Consider the following 21,769-nt stretch of genomic DNA (forward strand, 5'->3'; position numbering starts at 1 on the left):
AATTGTGAGGACAGGGGAAGGTAAAGTCCCGAAAAGCTTCCCGCAACACATTCATTCCGGCTGAGGTAGGTTTTTGTTGAGTCGCAAGGTTCACGCAGCCAAGTCTAGTTCCTGTATGGAGGCCGAGAACTCATAAAAAAACGTTGATATCGCTGAAACAAAGTCCTGAGACAGAATATATCAAATCCCTGGAAGAAGGCCGAGGTCTTCTGAGAGCGCGAGGGTGGAATCATTGGTAGGTGTAAGAGCAGGCAGCAGGAGTCTTTGACATCCACAGAAAGGTAGAAATAAGACCAATAACTTATAACCACTTTTGACATATAGATGATAAAGATATATATGTATTTATATATATATTTACTGTATATATCTATGAACTTAAAAATAAAATCATTATTGTGTAACAAGGATATTCTGGGCACTCTATTCTGTGCTGCCCAATACCAGAAAATGAGCTAAGGAGTAGGGCCGTCAGTTTTTCTCCCAAATAAGAACATTTGTTTGAAAAACACAGAAATAACATTTGGACTGTAATGAACTGCTCAAAATCTAAATCTCTATAACCAGGACTGTTGTGTCCACCATGCACTAAGCTGCATAAAACAAAAATAGAGGACAGTGACACCGAAGTGTCTGATAAGCATAATGTGGAAGTATTTTGGGGATTTACACTTTGTTTTCATTTACACTTTCACGTTGGTGGCAAAGTCAACAACAAAGACAAAGCCGGTGTGGCAACGAGAAAAGTTAAAGTATATGGAACAAAACAGTTTTTCAAATATGTGTTCAAACTTGACTGGAAAAAAAGTGACAGCCCGGGAATTAACAGTTGTAAAAATAAAAAAACAAACATTGAACTGGCCTGCCTAGCTTGAAACAGCCCTCCATCAGAAGAGAGCTCTCTAGAACCAGGCCAACAAAAAAAAGAACATCCTCTGGTATACAGTCCTAGATCCTCCTTAACTTACCAATAAAAAATCTTTGCACAAAAAGTAAAAACTACTTTGAAAGGAAACACTTTTCAACCTGAGTGTGTGAAGAGTCTAAGTCTACACTGTGGACAGTGTCGTGTGAATCGGCCTTCATACATGATTAGCCTTGGTCCTGCTGACCCGCTCCTGCTGCGGGAGGCTCCTGGAACTGCGTCCCCGAGTCCCGCTCCATCACAAACTCGTCCAGCGGTATCGTAGACAGCTGGGTTTCGTTCAGTGCGTAGGCATCGGACTGAAAACACACGCAAATGATTGTTATCAGACAGTGTGATAAGTCATTCATTCATTAATAAGAGAGAGACAGGAAACATGTGTTATTAAAAACTGATTTAAAGGTAAATTAGACCACTAAACGTATTACAGCTTCATTTCCGCAGCTCCAGGTATTGGGTCTCTCAGTTATGATAACACTGCACTTACACAGCAACAGTGGCCCAGTCCAACAGGGCAAGAAACATACATGACAAGATGATCACATATTTGGGTTTTTGTTGTAATCTTCCATTCACTGTAAAATGTATGAGGAAAACCCAACTTAAGTTGTAATAAACTATATTTTCCTTTAAAACATTCTCAGTCACAACGTGTAACTTTTAACAGAGAGTGAGTTAATAAGACTTTCATCCATCCCGACAAGGTGCTCTTACTACTGGGACTCACCATGCAGGAGTCTTGTGTGTGGGGTTGAGTGAAAAGTCTCTCGAGCTCGTTGCTGTCCACCACCTTCTTTCCAGTTGCGCTGCCGTTGACCTCCATCTCTCTCCTGGCAGCCCTGTTCAGCCCAGCGGCCCCCTGGGAAGAGGACGAGGACTCCAGCACCGCGCTGTGCCCCACCTGGGGGGTTGCCTGAACTGTCTTACACAGCATTAACCTGGAGATTACACCGACAGACACACACATAAAACACTTTGTCAACTGCGTACACACGACAAACGGACATTGGCCCTCAACAACAGTTATTTGCATTGGTTCCACTTGTTGTCGATAGGGATTCACACGGCAGGTTGGTACTGACCTGCCCCGGTAGCTGAGGACGAGGAAAAGCACGCAGAAGATGATGCAGGTGACTCCGATGTGAATCCCGATTATGATGCCTGTAGTGGATGTTTTACTCTGTTCGTCTTTGATACAGTCACACGGGGCGTCCAGTACTGAGGAGACACGACGCACACCAAAGTCAAACCACTGCCAGGGTTTGTGTAAACCAGGATATGTCATGAAGTGTGCACCTTTGTGTGTGTAGTGGATTGTTCATCTGAGGAAATCAACATCACTTTGCCAAAATAAAAGATGACACGTGTGACTCTGGAGACATGTTAGACCTTGATGCACATTGAGTAGCTGATGTGTGGGTGTGTTTGGTCGTGTCAGCTCAAATCACCAGATTTCTCCAAGGCCTCCCGAAGTGAGACAAATCGCACAGTGGCGTTGCCGTCTCCGTGTTGGTTGTACACAAGCACTTTAATCTCGTAGACCAGTGAGGGATCTGGACAAAACAAGAGACAGAGAGAGATTTTCAGATTATGAACATGGCAGAAAAACCTCACCCAGAATCTATCGAACACCACAGAGGTTGATATCGATCCTGACGGGACCAAGTTTATCTGAGTGAGTCAGATGTGGTCCTTTGTTCAGCCTCAGGAAAAACACATAAATATTCACTGTAGGAAAGTCATGATTTTCTTTTATAAACTGAGGTAGATTTGTTTAATTCTGGATTAATATTAAGCACATTTCCAAAGTTGGATTCTGAGATGCTTGTTTATGGGTTGATTGTATAGAAATCCTGTTATAACAATGTCTCACCCAGCTGAGTGATGTTGTACTGGGTGATGTTGCGAGGGAAGCTGATGGGACCGGTGAACAGCAGCGTGTGGGCTCTTCTGTAATACAGCCTGAAGCCTTGATGTTGACCCATCTTGGAGGAGGGCTCCCACGTCACCTGAAGAAAGCTGCTGTTCACCACCTTGGTGTAGAGGGAGGGCGGCGCTGGCACTGCAACACAACACAGACTGTCAGCCGGGGCGATACAGGCTGTCGAGTCGTACAACAACATGATAGAAGCACCCAACAGTTAACAGGACAATTTTACTCTGTATCAGTGGAGTAGGAATAATGGCAATTTCCTGTTATTTAGATTTTGATCAGGACTGTCAGGAGTAAATATTATTTCAATGAGGTAACTTAATAAATGTATTTTAAAAAATCTATTTCATTTTAAAATGTTTGTCATCAGCTTCAAAGCCTTTTATGAATAATACAATTTAAAAAAAGAGTGTCTGAGCAAAGGCAGATTTAGGTGAATCTATTTATATCTTATGTATAACAGTTTGATTGAAGCCAGAAAGAAAGTTTAGCTGATCATAGGTCCTTCACCTTTTATGGATTGGATTGGAAATCTTGCATGATTTTAACTCTGAGCAATCACTAAACATATGCAGCAAAAAAATGTATCTCCATGAATGTTGATTAAAATATATGGATACATGGATGAGTGTTATGCTTCCAGCTCACCCTCCCCGTGCGTGTTCTGGGTGACGCTGTCCGAAGCTTTGCTGGCCCCGTGGGATGTGTAAGCCTTGACGTAGAAGGTGTAACTGGTGGAGGGCTCCAGCTCCCTGATGATCTGCTGCAGCGTCACTTTACTGACGGCCTCCTCGTACTCCATTTCCACTGGGTCTAAGGCAGGATGATGGAGGAGGAGGAGGAAGAAGAAAAAGAAGAAGAAGAAGAGATGGAGCAACAGAAAGAGGAGGTGATGGTTTAAAAGAGTGGGAGGTGGAAAGTGGAAAATGTATACGGCAAAAAGAAACAGGGATGGAGGAGGAGCAGGTATCAAAAGACAGAGAGAGGGAACGATAAATACAATCTGTTAGTGTCATCGTTTTATGGTTATTGCCCATTTCACCTGTGTTATCAGAGCAGCTCTGTAAAACAGCTTATCTAGTTTGGCCCTGGGAGCCTGAATAATGATGGTTGGGTGAATTGCTGGGGTGGAGGAGACAGAAGGGGTAAATGTGGGAGTTTCAGAGGATCTGTTAAACCATTTTTATTACTGTTAATCTAGAAACATCCAACCATAACCACTATCTACCTCCAGCCCTCCACCAACTGTGCCGTGGAAGGAAGGGTAATTACAGCAGATCTTATTGGTTGGCCCCTTGGGCCCTTAATTATCCATCCAATAGAACTATTGAGAAAAACAGCAGCTGGCACTATGAGACTCTCACTACACAGAAAAACAGATACAAACAGGACACACAAACCCGTAAAGCCTACACACTGCGTCTATGTAAATCAGCATGGCTTCATATATAAAAATACACAGAGATTGTCAAATAAGATATTCAAACATATGGATTCCCAAAACAAGAAATCCGATTTATATTTATTTTCATATATTTTTTATGAATAGTTTTATTCCTAGCGTGGGGTGTTGCACCGGGATACAGTTCCTATTTTTGTTGATATCAACGAGTTTTAATGCACAAACTAAAAATAGTTTAGACAAATGATCTGCAAAAATATTGTGTAACAGAGACTGTTAACACTGTTTATCACGGTCTTCTGCAGCTGAGGTTGTAGATAAGGCTGTATCGGAGTCTGTTTCACCTAATTAGCAAAATTCACTCTGAGTCGCATTATGAATTCATATCTTTGTGAACAACACTCGCAGCTGTATTCTCACATGGCTCATACAGACATGTTCCCCATATATTGGCTAAACAAAGTGCTGACTCTGACGTTTGTGTTCTAACTTACAGCCCCTCCAGAAAATGTAAAAGTTCCATAATAACCAACAATAGCCTTTGACATACATTTCATGTGGCTAATGCTTTACTTATTATCTATTGGGGGACTTATCATCCTGAGTTTTTTCTATATTATCCACTCCATGTAACTGCCGCCTCACCTGAGGTCCTGCGGATGTGGAGCACATATCCGATGATGTCCTGAGTGTTCTGCTCGGGCTCCTTCCAGGACACCAGGATGGTGGTGGGTGAGAGGGCCTCGGCCTGCACATGGCTGGGCACCCCGGGCAGTCCGTCAGCCCAGAGCACCGTGAGGCGGGCGCTGGCCTGCGTGGAGCCGGCGCTGTTCTCAGCGATGCACTGGTAGATAGCCTCATCCTCCTGGCTAATGCCGTAGACTGTCAGCGTGCTGCGAGGGCAGGAATAGGAAGGAAGAAAGGAAATTGAGAAAGAAAAAAGAGGAAATAAGGAAGTTTAGTTTCTTTGACAACATTTCCTCTTTGTTGGATGTAACAATTTCATTCACTTGCTGTCAAGTGGAAACTGTTATGGTTTTCTGTGAAGGAAAAGGTACAATGTTCCTTTTCACTAAAAGTATGAAGTCTCCCAGAAGCTATGTACCTCTACTTGAATACATGCACTCAGGTATTCCAGCTGCCTCTAACCCCACGTATGGGACTGCATACAAAGAAGAAGAATGTGACAGTGCATCGGTATCACAAGCTAGTGTGTGCAGCCGAGTGTGTGTTTGAGTGACTGATGGAAGGACTCCACAAACTACAGACGGGGGCAGAATGTATAGAAGTTCTTCACTCATGCAAAGCACATAGTTTCGAACTGAACCGCTTCTACTGGAGCTCCCATTGGAGCAGATAAATCTATTTCACTGTTTCAAAAAATTTAATTTGCCTACATCGGTAAGACCTTTCATCTGTCCATGCACACATATGTACCCACATACCTATGCACACACACAACCTCCCACAGACAGTAAATCATTTTCCTCAGAGCATTCACTATATTCTCTTTGTTCCTGCCATGGCTCCACACTATCCTTCCTCCACCACTCTGCTCTTTGTCCCCATCTTTCTATCTCTGCTCCTCCTTCTCCTCTCCCACCTAACCTGTCGTCACGTATAGAAGACCTATAAGGGAGGCATTGTGTGCGTGGGTGTGTGTGTGTGCCCTGTGCGCGTTAGTTTGTGCATGCTGAGTAGGTGTTATTAGGAGAAAACACATAATCCACTCCTCGCGCTGCACTTATCCTGAAGCAAAAGGAAAAAATAAAACATTTAACGTACTATGGAAATGAGGCCCGGTGGCGCAAAGCATGTCTTCATACCATTTCATGCCAAGGCCATTTGTGCAGTATTTAAGGTGTAATTTGTGCTGGGGAAAACCGAGAACTTGCAAACAATGAGTACCCTGGGAATATGGGAGGGCACGGGTTGTAGCTTCGTCCATTTTGTCTGCGTTGACACACTGTAGCCCCGGGTGGCCGGCCCAGCATACAGAGCTATATGAGCCACACAACACGTGGATGCCCACACTACAACTGCAGTGAATTATGACATAATGTTTAGCCTAATCTTTTCATAGGTCTGTTCTTCTTCCTCAATTGGACACCTTCAGGTCTGTCTCTTTCACAGTTATTGTCGCTTTATATATAAAGTGTCTGTAAAATCAGTTCCATGCTAATCTTTCTGTGGGCTCCCCTTTTCCAGAACTCTTAAAACAGATGTAAGTCTGTCAACCTCAGAATCTTAAATCATCTACAACTGGGTCACGACTTCATCTGCCTCAGAGGAGGCTTTCGAAAAACTGTCAGATGCAGCAGTGAAAGCAGATCTTCCTTAAAGCTGCAGGAGGGAACATTTTGAAAATAAAAACATGTTTACTAAAAAATGTCACTATGTTCTGACAGTGGAACATGAGGCTGATAATCTTGGAAAAGGTCTTGGTAATACGGATAGTCAGAAAAACAAACGGGTTTCCTCCGTGTTTCAGCCTCTCGTCCACATGCAAATGGAGTTTTAGCCACTAAACAGAGATTTTTGCAAAACCCTCCGAAAGTACACATTTTCCAAATATACAGTTTCTGTTTATCCGTGTGTACACATAAAACAAGGTCTTTAAGAAGGGGAAAAAAAACCCATCTTATTTGGAATGTGGCATCTAATGCATTTCTGAACAAGCAGCCTTTGTTAAGATCCATATATAACTACAGGTTTCAATTCATTTCAAATTTGATATCCTCAGTTCTGGCAAACAAACTTCTGTATCTGCACATTGTTTCCTGTTTTTTAATCTACATGACGACATTTGGATCAATCCCACAATGATTACCTTTTTGTATTTTGAAAATGTGGCTAATTTATTGGCAGTATTGTAAAACTATTACACATTTTCATTGATCAAAAATATATTCAAGCTCACAGATATCGCTCCAAGCCACACGTGAGCAGGCAAAGAGCAGCTCGTGAGCCACAGGTTTGCCACCGGCACAGACCTCCGTCATGGCATTTTAGGCGATAAGAACAGTAAGAAAACCTTCTGGCTTCTGGTTTTTATGCTGTGCTTTAAATTCAATGTATATCCTGCAGCATGCAGCTAATCTGTCATTTGCAGTTTGTAAGGACCTGTCGAGACAGATTGTCATCTTTCTTTTGACAGACAGGTGGAATCCTCAGTGTATAAATCAGAATTTATTAAGAAGTGTCAGGACGATCCTGTGAGGAAAACCATGCAATTTATTGAAAGAACAACATGCCAGCCCCGTGCGGTGTATGTGGTTTGTCATCAGACACCTTATGGACCCACGAAATGGGACATGAGGAAAGTGCCATTTCAGCTCTCGACAGACATCGCTGACCTCAGACCACACTCAGCAAGGTTTGTGAGGATGGATTTGTAGGGACAGCAGAGTGCTCCTCTGGGTCAGCAGGCAGGACGGAGGAGTGAATCATTCCATTTCCTTTTCAAAATTGATGTGGTGGGACAAAAATTACTGTACGTCTCTGAACTGGGTCAGAAAAGGCTGTGAGCTGGAAGAGTTATTATTCCTGTCCGCTCTACCTGGTGGATTCAATCTGGATAATTATCAGGTCAAAGAGGCCCTCTGTATTTCACCCCCTAAGTCAATCTCACCTCTGACCCCTGAGGTGGCAGCAGTCGCCAGCCCTCAGCTCGCTACTCAACCATCACATTTCTGACAGCCTTTCATATCAGCGATAGACAGAGTGTTTGCCGACGGGCAGCCTGACCGGATGCCACGGACTCAGCAAAGAGGCCCCTGGGGACACACTGCTCAATGCCAACGGGACCCTGGAGGAGCCATGAGGGAAATTTCACAAGACGCTGCTCTGTTCAGAGGGTACAGCAGCTTCCGGCCGCATGTTGGCACATTCACGTGCACGACATTCCTCGCCACATACACACAGACCGATCCTGCTGACGTTGAGCTTATGAAATTCCACACCTGCTGTCAAAAACTCCCTTTTCAACTTCCAGGATAAAGGTTCAGTGGTTTCAGCATTTTTGGTACAACGGTGCTTAATGTGCTAAACGTGCTTGTTTACATATTCATGAATATCTGCTTTGTATCTTTTAGCAAAAGATCACTGATTATTAATGACTGCAGCCTTTATCTGACGTTTACTCATTTACTCAATTTATCCAAAGAGATAACACCTGAGGGACAATAAGAGACCTTAAAGCCTGCATAAGCTGCATCCTTCCACCAAATCCAATCCATCCAACCTTGCTTACAAACAAACCAACAAACCAACAGAGCTGAATCTCCTTGGCCGAGGTAATAATTTGGTAACTGAAGAGGAAAGTGTCTGTTTTTCAGTTTTGAATGGAAGCATCATTCCTGTATGTAAGAGAAATGATGTTTAGAAGATGGCCAATGGTCTGTATTTATATATACCAGTTTTCTAGCCTTGTAATGATCACTTAAAGTGCTTTACAGTACAGTTCTTTGTCTCCATTCACCCATTCACACACTCATTCATACAGTTCATCTTAAGGGCAGTTCGGGGCTCAGTATTTTGCCCAAGGATACTGCAGCATTCAGATGGAGAAGACTGAGATCGAGGAGAAAGAATATCTTTATCCAGTTTTATTTAAATCAAGCAATTTGTCTGGACAACCATCTACTTTCTAGGGAGATCAAAGATTATGTGCATATTTTTACTTAAGTTTTTAGTCTTTTTTTCCATCTCGGTGTAGAGCTTTAAAATAAGTTGATGCTATACATTATTATGCAGCCGCATCGCTGGGCCGCCAAAGATCCATGAAGTGAGAGAAGAGAAAAAAAAGGTCAGAAAGTTTGAATGAGTGTTTTGGGAGGACTATTGCCCGAGTTTGCTCGTCTCACATGAGCTCCAAAGCCAAGCTGTCCTGTGCTGACAGGTTGACACCATCATTTACTCATAAGTTCAAGGTCATTTCACAGACTGATGGATAAGGCCATGGGCCAGGGGAGTGGCTGACAGTTAGGCCTTGGGCCTGTTGTTCTGCTGCTGAGGCTGTGTTTACTCTCTGTTGTCTCCGAGCAGCACCCCATCAAAAGCCAGCACGACCGCTCTGTATCCAGCGAGAGGGGGAAAGGGGGAGAAGAAAAAATACGGGGACAAAGAGAGAAAAGGAGGAAGAGGTGGGGGAGGGGAGGAGCAACGAGCTCTCTGTGGCCTGAGAGGAGGGAAGGGCCCAGGGATATGACTGATTACAGGCAGGGTCAGAGTTCAAGGCCAATGCCCAGGCCCCAGCTCTCTGTAATGGGGGCAGGAAGGGGGATGTGGGGCACAGAGAGGGGCTGCAAACAAGAAAACCAGGTCTTGGTGAAAGACAGCGGCAAAAAAAAGAAGAAAAAAGAAGAAAAGAAAAAGAGCCTTTGAAAAGAATTCTACAACGAAATGTCCAGGTTTATGTGGTAGCCTGTTCCTTCAGATGTCGGCCATTAATTATAAAGCACACGAACAGCGCTCACACACACTCACACACACACACACACACACACACACACACACACACACACACACACACACTCGAAACACATTCTTTTCTTTGCCCTGTAGATTTAACTCTTTACGCACAAATGTAAACCTGACCTGAGTTTTCTTACTTTCTTGCAGAGAAAGAGACTAAACCTTTCTCACACTTTCATTTACCTCAAGTAAGAATTCCATTTTCTTAAGCCTCGTATACAATATCACTTTTAAAAACAGGCTGACTTTCAACCTCGTGCTTATAACACTGTGTGATGTGCGATCACAGCTCCCATGTCTTGGATGATTACGCGTCCAAGCTTTAAAGACGCAAGAGTGAGGCGAGTCCTTATACATAATTAGTAACAGCTCTCAAAGAGGCTTCAAATAGCCATGATGGCCTGTTTTACAGGAGCCTGGTCAGCAGAGGCCGATAATAAATGGGATTACAATCATGCTTGAAATGTGTGTTTGTGCCTGAGCATCTGTGTGCAGATGTGTGTATTAAGATCTGTGAAACACACAACTTCACCCTGAGCAGAAACATCTGTTTACAGAAGCAGCTTCGTCATCTCACATTATATTTCATGCAGCTTTGTCTTCTCCCTATGTGTTTTGTGTGTGTGTGTGTGTGTGCGGATGAGGAGACACAACAACACTATCTATGAATTTTCATGTTTGATTATGCGTGTGCATAAAATGAATGATGGCATGCACCACTGGGCTATTTGCGCCCATATGGGCTCACTTGCCTTTTGATTAATGTGTGTGCATGCGTGTGTGTGAATGAAATGTACAATCGATTCCCTTTTCTCCCCTTGTCCGATTTGCTCTTGAAGGTCGGGGTCATGAGGGCCGAGCTGAGAGGAAAAACCTCAGCTAACACTCACACCCGCACACGCACACACACACACACACACACACACAAATGACAATCTAAAATTACTTTTAGACGTATTTAACTTTATTATTACTATTATAATTATAAATATTAATTATTTAGTGTAACTTTTAGTTAAATCGAAAATCAAAAATGCAGAGACACTTATCGTCTCAGGTTGGGTGGAATCGTTTTGTGAATTTTAAGCCCTTTTTTTAAAACAAATTGATTAATCAGAAAATATTGGTGTATTCATTAATGATGAACAAAACAGTTATGTCTATCTCTATTTGTGAGATAATGAAATTAATGCTGCAACGACCTCTGAAAGATATCTTTCAAAGTAAGTAAGATTAAACAAACATATTTTACAGCAGATATGTATTAACACTGGAGAGGACTGATTTTCATAATAACTTATTTGTAATATTATATTGATTGTGATAATTAATTACATTGTCCTCGATGTTCAAATCACACAGTTCAGCTCCACATTTCACATTCTTAAGATGGACATCAAGCTGCCATGTTCTCTGCATTTCCTGGTCAACTAGCTGAGTTTATGAGCTCATTAGCTAATGGTAGATCTCAAGCTGAGGCCCGCCTCCTTAACCAATCACAGCGCAGAGTTTGTGATGCATGAGATCCATATCATAGCAGGTCATACACTAATGGTGGCAAATGGAAACACTGCGATGCCCCACTACCCGCTCTACTTTATCTCTCTCTCTCTCTCCTCATTTGTTCTTATTGCAAAAACTCATCATTTCTCTTTGACATTTTTTCTTCCTACATTGAAGTCTGGCCTCTTAATTGTTTCCTCCCTCTCTTCCTTCCTCGGTTGTTAGTCCCTCGCTCCATCTCTCTGACTCATATAGACTGGTATAGGCGAAGTGCGACCGGAGCAGTGTATGTGAGCGATGGAGGTGTCTGCTCCCTTCGCTCACTGCGGCAGACTGCAAGTATTGATTCTTTGGTACATATTTAAAATATGCACCTAATACTCTATTTTATGAGTAATAACAACTAACAAGGCTGGTTAGCTGCCGGGATCAGCCGCACCCTTGAGAAGAAAAGCAGGTCTAACATGTGATCCGCTACACTGTATCATCGCTAAGATGTTTCTGCAGCGCCACATACAGGGTGAGACAGGAAGTACAATAAAAAATGTCATGCAACACAAAGCATTCATAGTGCGCGGTGCTGAGAATGGTAACTGACTGAGCTGGGTGCTCGGCCATTCTTTCTCGGAAAGAAATCCAACATCGAGTCAATACGCTGCTCACACACAAAGGTACAAATAGACTGAGGCTCATGTCTTGGCAGGCACAGATTCCAGCAGCTGCAGCGTCAGAAGCAGAAGAAAACGCAGGGAAACAGAACATTCGATGATGCAAATGATCGGATCAAGGGAGCAGTGAATGAAAGTGACATCTATACCACTTCAGAGAGCTCGGTCCAACCTTAAGAAGATACAGTGACGGACACGAGAGTTGGGTTGTGTTAGTTTGAATTATGTGATCACCTACATAGCTCTTATTTAATATTTTCAGATACAAAATAAAGTAATAAAATGATCATACCACTTTCTGATAAGTTGCCTTTTATTAATGGTTTACTTGGTTTAATTAATGACCACATTCAATTGTTTAAAAAGCCTGTATGAACCATGAATCAGAAATATTGTGGGATCACAAAGTTGTGTTTATCCTTATTATTTGGTAAATAATGTCAATATTTATGTTTTCACACATTCTAGTAAACCATCAAGTGAATAGTTACATTGAATACATTTCTAAGCAATGTAATTCAATCCAGATACTCTGTAAATGATGTGTGAAGTATTAGTTAATGGCTTCTAAACCATTAATTAAGACATTCAATTAGGACTTTCAAAACTTTTACAAGGGGTAATTTGTGTGGTATTAAATTGGTACCATAAATCACTCTTAGTAAGGTGACTCCAGCCTATGTACAGGCTGTATATATACATGAACAATCAATTGATGCAAATGTAAACAGTGCACACAACATGATGCAAAAGCAAATCCTCAGTAAAGAGAAACAGTGGTCACAGGCAGAGCTCTCTGACTGTAACAACAGGTTCAACCAATTTGTTGGTATTCTTCTATACATAAATATATTCCCACATATAAACAAAGTGTTTTTTTCTAACCTGTTATTGTTCCTAAGTCTGACGTGTGCCCCGGGTTCCAGGATCTGCCCGTTCTTCAGCCAGGTGAGCTGGGGCTCAGGCTCGCCCTGCGCCTGGCAGGTGAAGATGGCGGTGGTGCCGACAGGACGAGCAATGGACTGAGGAAGTTGAACAAACTCAGCTGGAGCTGAAAGAGCAAGAAAACGGAGGTTCAGGCAAGATGTTCTCCAAATACAAAGAGAGTGCCAGAGAAATCATTGACAGAAAGAGGATCCATGGCCAGGTCTTTATTAAAGGACAAATTGATATTGATAAAAGAACATTTAAAAAGAAAACTATGAGAGCCTATCAGGTATCAAGGTTATTCATGGTACAGAAATAGTACAATGATAGATGTATGAAACCTCTGTTGCTTATCTATAATTCAGGGTCATTTAGCAGGAATGTAAAAGACAAAAGGTCAATGCAGAGAAGACTAGAAATGTGGAGGAATGACAACAACAACAGCAGCAGCAGCACTTGACAACAACACATCCATATGAACACAAAAAGCTGCAGTTTACAGGTTCTTCGTATCCTTCATCTGTTTTCAATCCATGGTCAATCAGTGGTAATAACCTATTCATTTGAAATGGTTCTCGCAGAGTAATTACAGTTATGTCCCCTGGAGTTTGATTCCTGGGTTCATGCTTTTATTCGAGCTGGCAGGTGTCGTCATCTCCACTGCACTCATTATTGTCCAGGCGGCTTTCAGTGATTTGATAACCAAAGGTATTTATGACCATATTAACTCATTACATTTTTTTTTATGGTTATTAGAATATCTCAGAGTCGTCACAGGAGGATAGTGAGCTGGAGAACAGGGCATATCACATGCCTGTTGTAAAAGACAAGAGAGCTCTACTCTCCTGCCGTCCCAATCATTTTACTCATCATTGCCTGGTGGGACAGAGCAACAGGAATCAAATTGTAAAATTACAGGTTTTGAGTGATGCTGTTTGGAATCTCAAATCTCAAGTTGAGTAGAAATAAAAAAACAGGATCAGTGACTCATGTTCTTAATAAACCGAATTGAATGCATGGGAGCTGGCTCTGTACCAAAAGCAAATACTTAACATAGCAACTTTAACAGACTGTGCACATGGTATCTCCGCCAGGGAGGTTATGTTTTCACCCCTGTTTTCACCTTGTATGTTTGTGAGTAAGAGTTCTCAAAAATAACTAAACAGATTTTCCCGAAACTTGGTGGAGGTTTGTGGTATGGGTCAGGGAAGATCGAGGACTTTTCGTTCGCTGTCTTTAACTTTGGTCGGTAGGGAGTGTAGAATCCTTTTTGTGGATTTTTCAGAGAATAATCCAGGCAGATATCAGAGACTGATGCAAACAAAAAAATCTGATTCAGTATATTTGTGGTTCCATAAGGGACCTGTTGCGCCTTAGGAGAGGAAAATCCTTTTTTTTTTAACTTAAATATCACTCAGACACAAACAGTCTATCAGCTGTAGATTAATATGCATATGTATGTGAGATTGACTCAAAATAAAATGCAGTTTCCATATTCATCGTAAAGACGGAGAATGGCATTAACAAATAATGGGACAACAATGAAGCTCTATGGCACAGAGGAATAAATTGTCTCTGTGTGTATGTGTGTTTATATTAAGCTACACAGATAATACCGCTTGTTCAATGAAAGCATTTCCATTCTCTCATTTGAAAAGATGAGGCACCCTTATGGCGTTTGAAAGGAGGCAGCTGACAGCTTGTGATTGTCCTTTCATTTATCTCTCCCTCTCTCCCAGCTCTATTCCCTCTTTGAATGCCGTCTCAAAGGTGAAGGTCAGAGGGAGACCGGCAAGGTATTGATTAGTACCTGTAAGGGTGTGGGTCAGACCATCAGCACCATCCATCCATCTTGCTCTTGTTTTTTCCCCATTTGGCTCACACACACACTTTGACTCTCCTCCTTCCATCTTTGTTTCTTGTGTCTCTACATTTGTACCCCAGAGGAGCCAAATGAGCCTAATTGATTAACGGTATCAGTGCCTTTGTGAGATATCTGATGGTTTCATAAGCAGCAAAATGGTGCTGGACATGTCTGCTTTGACACACTCTCTTATTCACAGAGGTGTTAGCTGGCTTATTTAAACCGCAGTATTATACCAATTCTTTAAGCACCTGCACTAAAATCAACAGTTTTTCTCTAATTTCTCAAATTTACATTTATTTGGAAATTAACGGTAAATGTTTGTTTAAAAAAATCGATAAATGACCAAAAACATCTAATGAGAATTCATGGCTTATCTTCTTTGTTCCTTGTTTGGGTAGCGGGCTTGTCTCAGAGTTGACAGGCGGATAACATGAAATATTGATCTGGATCAATGCTGCTATGAGCTGAAGCAAAGTGTGGTTCATCTGATCAATATGTGAGTGAGGCCGATCCTGGATGTTTCCTGCTCGGTGACAATTAATGCGCAGGGCCACCCACACCTGACATCATCCCATTGGTCAAAACCATCCATCTCTCTAACCTAAAGAGACGACACCAGTTGTGGACTTTACAGCTCATTAACTTTAAATGTATATTTTATAAAGTATTGAACATGGTAGCAGATATTAATTGCATCACTCTTTTGTCCAAACGTATAAGAATATCCTACACTCTTATATTAAAAACCCACTGGACAGTATTGAAGTGATAACGTGTTTCAGAGTTGCTTTGACATGTCTAAACAATTACAAAGGATAAATGTATCGTCATGGCAGGGAAACGTTATGATTGAGGCCATTTTCTTTTAACCGCTGCCACAAAATCATCAACATCTTTGATTGAGCTTCTTTTGTTTCTCTGCAATTTGGCTTTGAAAAATAAATAAATAAAGATAAAGAGGGACTGAAAGGACTTATTGGAGATATGGCGTGTGTATTCTTGGTCTGTGAGACTGAACTCAAACATGTTATGAAGATCAAAAGCTGCAATTTGCTGCTAATTGTCATGGCAGTGAGCAGTTTTCTTCTGTATTATTATTGTGTCATCAGAATTCAAAAGACTCATAACTACCACAGCAAAAAGCCGATATTAATATTGTAGAATTTGTCAATTTAAAAATGTTTTTGATGATATTTGCTGTGCAGTGGCCACATAAAAATAATAAATTACAGTCTAGAAAAAGTTATCTTATTTTTATTCTTCTAACAAGTGCCACACATCTGAAGAGAATCTACAAAATCGTATTGTCTATTTCATCGTCTTCTCTTAAACAGCATTTTAATGACCACAATAGCTGAGTTTACAGACTTCGCTGCCTCTTCATGTGACACTGTACATTTTCTCCTGTTTTTCATGCTGTGATTTTGCTGATAGTAAAAGCTTGATGGATGATGTTAATGAATCCATTTGATCGTTTGTATTTTCATCGCTACCTGGCTGTCACTGGTAACATGTGAAGCTGTCAGGTCATGTGAATTAACGATCACCTCTAGGTCTTTAGTCTTTTTGACGGGCGATTTACATTACCTAAATTATTTACAAGAAAGTTAGGTAATTCGTTTCACAGCATCTTTAAACACACAGACAGCGGTGCTGGAAAACCCATTTAAGGCATTTATTATATTTATTTATTCTGTATAAACTGTTACATCTTATTCTGCAAAACCATGAAAGCACTGGGTTAACATTGACTATTCATTAAATATTAAACTAAACAATGTTGTTTAGTCTGACAAACTGTACCAAATGGTGAAAGAAATCATAACCATCAAGTGTTCAGCAAAGCCACAGTGTAAATACTATTTTATAAGTGAAAGTCATTCACATGGCTCACAGGTTGATGTACGTTGAGGTACCCTTAGCATACCTTTGCTTGGGTCCCCAGGGAGGTATGGACGGTGTTCGTATTTGTGTTGCCTGCACAGAGGTCCACCCACAGAACTGACAAGCTTCACCTTATCACTTGCACCACAGCTGCATGCATGGGCTTTTAGTCCCTCCACAACCCCTTTCTTATCTCATGAAAAAAGCATATTACTTTCATCCGGAACTCACCTTGGACCACCAGACGTCCCTGAGCTGTCCTCCGAACACGAGTCCCTGGTTTGTTAGCGGCACACACATAAACCCCTGAGTGCTGCACGCCGACATCTGAGATCATCAGATTCCCTGTGCCGAGCACCTGGATCCCCTCCACGCCGATGGGACGGCCGTCTGGTCAGGGAAAAGAGAGAGAAAAAGAATTTATACAAGAAAACAAGAAAAGGCCTCGCTGTGCCAGTGTACAGTACCTGTTAGGGAGGGGGGGGGGGGGGGGGGGGGTGCACACTACAGTAAATATCTGAGTGGGCTGGAAATTGCCATCAAGAGAGACTAACTAAATATATTGCACATTTACAGTCAAAAGCTCCTTGAGGTAGAGCGATTTCTGGACCTCCCAGAGGTCAAGGATGCAGCTCTCACAGTAAAGTGTGCAATTCACGGAATTGTATTTTCTTGTGATGAAGCAGCCGGAACAGACGCAGCGGTAAGAAAGAGAGAGAGGTCACTTGGTTTGTCGTCTTTATCTGGAGCTTGTGATGGTTGTAAAAGTGATATTGTTAAGAGAGTTTAGAAAAAGCATTACGTTTTCCAAGGTTTTACAGTGAGTAAAAGTATTTATTAAATGTTCTCATTCTCTAATGGAGGGTCAGTCAACCTAAGTTGTGTGCCTTTTGTCTGCCAAAGCCTTGTAGTGCAGCACATTCACTGATAAACGGTTACACTGGAGATGTTCCTGCCGCCACAGGGGACCAGAAACTCTAACTGCGACTTCTAATCTCCTATCTACTTACACAATCCATAGCTGCCTCCTCTCTGCTCTAGCTGTACTTACATGATAAACTCACACTTTCCTGTGCTCCCTCTCTGCAGTTTCAACTCCAGCACTGACTTCAGCCTGTGTCTGATATTAGCTATGGGGCCACAGGGGCATTTAACTCCCATCTATGACTTCCATCTGCGGTATGGTCCAGGCTTGATGTGTTAAAGGGCCAGGCAGGGAGACAGGGAGGCGGGTACCGTCCATGCTGGACATATGCAGAGGCAGGAGCTGCAGCCAGAAATACAAACCATATGGTCGCTACTCAGCAGTGTATTTTTAGGTGGGGATCTCTTTGGGTGCATCTTGGATTTAAATATAATTAAATGTTTAATTTACACTGTGTAATCAGAATGGCCTTTTAAAAACTCTGGCACATTGTATTGTCTATTTAGACAAGATGCAATTGCTGTGATGAAGAGGACGATATTTGCACTTAATCACGACAAATAATGGAGATGAGATAAATCATTCCAAATTGCTCACCAAGTGTTTTTTGTCAGAATCCGTCATTATGATGTTTTATTGCTCTTTCTGCATTTTCCCCATTACCACTAACAGACTCACTGGACTGAGAAGTAACAGTCCAGCGAGCTTTTGTCTCAACAAAGACCGACTTGTACTCTTTTTTTTTGTGCCTTTTTCAACTATATTTCTTTCTCCCTCTCGCTTGCCCCCTCCATCAGTTTCTCTCCGTCAGGCACTAATTAAGTTAGTCAGAGAAGAAAGACAACAAGCCAGCAAGCTGTGGAGCTGCGCAATGAATAGCGGCAAACAAACTCTAGCATTAAGGGGAGACTGATGTGAAACTATCAGATTCATTATGCGTCTTATCCCAGCCTCCCTGCTGTAATCTAATACTTACAAATCCCATCGTGTTAGCATTTCATTCTAGCGATATTGTGTAAGGCAATACCCTGAATCTGATTATGCCCGACTGCTTGGGAGGGGCGGCAATTTACATTCGAAACGGCAAATCCGATTGGATAATAGGTAAAGAAAACAGATACCAGATTGAAGAATTGGACACAACAGACTTTGACTGATAGTCAAGAAAAAATGCACGTGACGGAAGGGGGAAACTAATCGTATCTGTCTCAGCACCTCATAGCAATTAATCAGAGGCTCTCTAGTGCAGCAGGTTCAACTTCATGAGGAAATGAAGTGTGCATTTATCAACACAGAGTGGAACGTAATGTTTAGCCCCGAGGCCTGATGTTGAATCCCATTGCCTCATGTATACACAATACCCTGCTGTATCAAGTGTATTCTGGGCGCACATATACATTAAACAATACAGAAAGGATCAAAGCCGTGTTGTAGAAAACATACAAACACATGAAAGCACATAGGGCTCACACAAAACACTGAGTATGTATGCATGCACACACACACACACACACACACACACACACACACACACACACACACACACACACACACACGCAAAAATGCACACACACACATACCGTAGAATCTAAACTACATACATGCACCCTCCAGGGGCCTCGTCTTTGAACTGATCAGGAAATGTTTCTCACCTAGTCTGCTCCAAGACACGATTGGCCGAGGGTATCCTGTTGCAATGCACTCCAAGATGGCGGTTTGGTGGACAGTGAGGGTGAGGTTTTCTGGGCCAACCAGGATCATGGGCTCTTTGTAGACAGATGACTGGGAGCCTGGAAGAAAAAGAGAGGAGAGGGAAGCAGAAGATGGGAATGAGCATGATGGATGGCGTCCTTTAATTGGATTTCTCTGGAGTGCATTAGCTCGATATGCTGTATCTCTTGGATCAGGCAGAGGAACAATGGCTTTGGAAATATGCTGGATAGATAAACAGCTCAGAATGCAATGGTTGTTTTCAAGCAGTGATGGGGAGAACAAAGAGCGGCACACAACACAGATTTAAAAGTTAATCTACAGGGAGGGTGTGTATGCTTGCTTCAATGTGACAAAAAGCAGTCTACACAAGGGAGGTAGTGGTGAAATTCAATAAATATAACAACCTGAAACTGTGAGGATTGCCTCAGTGCTGTGTTTGACTCCTGCACTGTTGTGGGCCACACAGCAGAACCTTCCACTCTCCTCCTCTGTCACCCCAGTGATCTGCAGAACACCTGTCGGCAGCAGAGTGTATCTACGAGACAGAAGAAAAAGATAAACACCATGAGACCAGGTACATTACTAATAAGTGTGAGGTGGAGCTGTGGTTCGGTCCAACCTTTCGTCCTTGGTGTCGACCGGGCGGTTGTCTTTTTCCCAGCTGATGACGGGCTCCGGCAGACCATGAATCTGACACTGGAATCGAGCCACGCCAGAGTCCTCAGCATGAACCGACTCTGGCTGGACGTGGAAGTCTGCCATGGCTGTAGAGGGAAAGAGAGAGCGACAGAGAAAGAGATAAAGAGAGAGAGAGAGAGAGAGAGAGAGAGAGAGAGAGAGAGAGAGAGAGAGAGAGGGGATATTAGGCTATAACATCAAAATACAGCAAGGCAACTACAGAGCAACAAGCCTGCTTGTGTCCAGGAGGTAAGTATTTCTGTACCGATATACAGTGTACATGCTCAAGATTTAAATATGTAGTAAATGATGTATACATATATACGATTATATTTATATACCGTGCAAAGTATGTACCATTCCCCTGGGTTTATGTTCACTGATATAACATCTCATCTCAAGAGGAACACTGTGTGAGGTGCTAATGTCATTTACATATGTTAATTAACACGTAGTATAGAAAAAAAAACTGAAGAGAAAGGGATGACGATCTCCAGGGTGTGAAGACCGAGTGGTTGAAAGAAAAAGACTCTGCACAATGTAGGACTGTTGTACTCAGGGGCACACAAGCAGGTTTTTTTAACAGCGCTCAACAGAAAGCAGAAACTCTTTACTCACCACAGAACAGAGTTCATACTAAGAGAATAATGCTGCCGGCTATAAAGTTACTGTTTTAAAGGAACACTTTGCTGGATAAAATATTATCTGAAATTATTTTCCCGTGGCTATTCCCTCAACATAAATGTTTTCACTCAGAATTTACACAGTTGTGGTTTGACATGGTTCAGGTATTGTACAGAGTAAACAATCTTGCTCAATTTCAGTATATCTAATACAGAACGTCCTTAAATATCACACTGTCGTCAGATTATAGAGTTCAAAAAAGTTTAAGCCTTTGATTTCTTGGTCACAGGGGGAAACTGGGAGTTATGGTTTTTTTCTGATATCGATGATGAATAAAGACAAGAAAAAGCACAAATTTGGGTCGATGATAAAAAGGCTAAGGTTACGTGCAGCCAGAGCCATGAAGACAGTGTTAGACAGTGTGTTTCCACCAGAGTTAATTCCAATGTTAACTAGACTAGAATTATTTCAGTATTTCAGCCGAGACCTCAAAATGAGGCAATGAAACTTTGTATTCTTTTTAGAGGATCTTTTGGTCATTGAGCCTTTATTAATAGACAGTTACGGATCTTTTTTTTCCAATTTCTTTAGCATTGACCTGGCAATTTTATAGTTTTCCCAGAGAATAATAAAATAATCCGGCACATTTAGAGATCTGTGTGTGTGTGTGAAATTAGATGCAGCTTGATTTGAATTTAAGGGGACTGCTGGGCCGGGGCCAGCTCTAAAAATGTCACTGCAGAACATTGCTGCTACTGCTGTTGCACCACAGGTCAATGGCTGCATTCAACACATGTACAGTAGTTGTACATGAGCTGCAGTCCTCAGGTGCTGAAGGTGATCGTTACATACACGGGGCCTGCGTATGGATTTCCTGCCATATGTTAACATTTAGTATGTAGGTCAGGCACATTTTTTTTAATTCATGATAACAACGACAAAGGCAACCCGTACACACACACACACACGCAGGGAAACAGAGACACACACACACACACATGCGCACCCTATAGCAAAGCCAGTATCAATAGTCCAACAGAGAGCCTCATTCAGCTGCACCTCACATATCTACTCCCTGCAGAACAAAGGCGTCATCGAAGGTGGAGCCAGCGACAAACTCAATTAGAGAGAGGCCCTCTGCTTTCGCAGTTCTCCCACCTTCTTCAACACAAGTGTACTCATTTAAATGTCAACCATAATTAACTTAGACGAAGGGGGACTTATCTGAACACTGTTAGCATAACA

The 21,769-nt window shown here is 42.1% G+C and overlaps 1 protein-coding gene across 1 annotated transcript in view; it reads right to left on the minus strand.

Annotated features, from left to right (window-relative positions):
- Window positions 1-1,092: 1,092 nt before the first annotated feature.
- The window catches only part of igdcc3 (immunoglobulin superfamily, DCC subclass, member 3), a 52,348-nt gene continuing 31,671 nt past the window's right edge, over window positions 1,093-21,769 (minus strand). The window contains exons 3-14 of the mRNA XM_053423084.1: window positions 19,842-19,986; window positions 19,627-19,757; window positions 19,162-19,299; window positions 16,816-16,974; window positions 12,792-12,957; window positions 4,906-5,153; window positions 3,507-3,671; window positions 2,799-2,987; window positions 2,374-2,478; window positions 2,008-2,143; window positions 1,653-1,863; window positions 1,093-1,224 (exon numbers count right to left, since the gene is read on the minus strand). Coding sequence (XP_053279059.1) covers window positions 1,093-1,224; window positions 1,653-1,863; window positions 2,008-2,143; window positions 2,374-2,478; window positions 2,799-2,987; window positions 3,507-3,671; window positions 4,906-5,153; window positions 12,792-12,957; window positions 16,816-16,974; window positions 19,162-19,299; window positions 19,627-19,757; window positions 19,842-19,986 — 1,925 coding nt within the window. The remainder of the gene's footprint in view (window positions 1,225-1,652; window positions 1,864-2,007; window positions 2,144-2,373; window positions 2,479-2,798; window positions 2,988-3,506; window positions 3,672-4,905; window positions 5,154-12,791; window positions 12,958-16,815; window positions 16,975-19,161; window positions 19,300-19,626; window positions 19,758-19,841; window positions 19,987-21,769) is intronic.

This window comes from Pleuronectes platessa, chromosome 1 (assembly GCF_947347685.1).
Source record: "Pleuronectes platessa chromosome 1, fPlePla1.1, whole genome shotgun sequence".
Taxonomy (NCBI): domain Eukaryota; kingdom Metazoa; phylum Chordata; class Actinopteri; order Pleuronectiformes; family Pleuronectidae; genus Pleuronectes; species Pleuronectes platessa.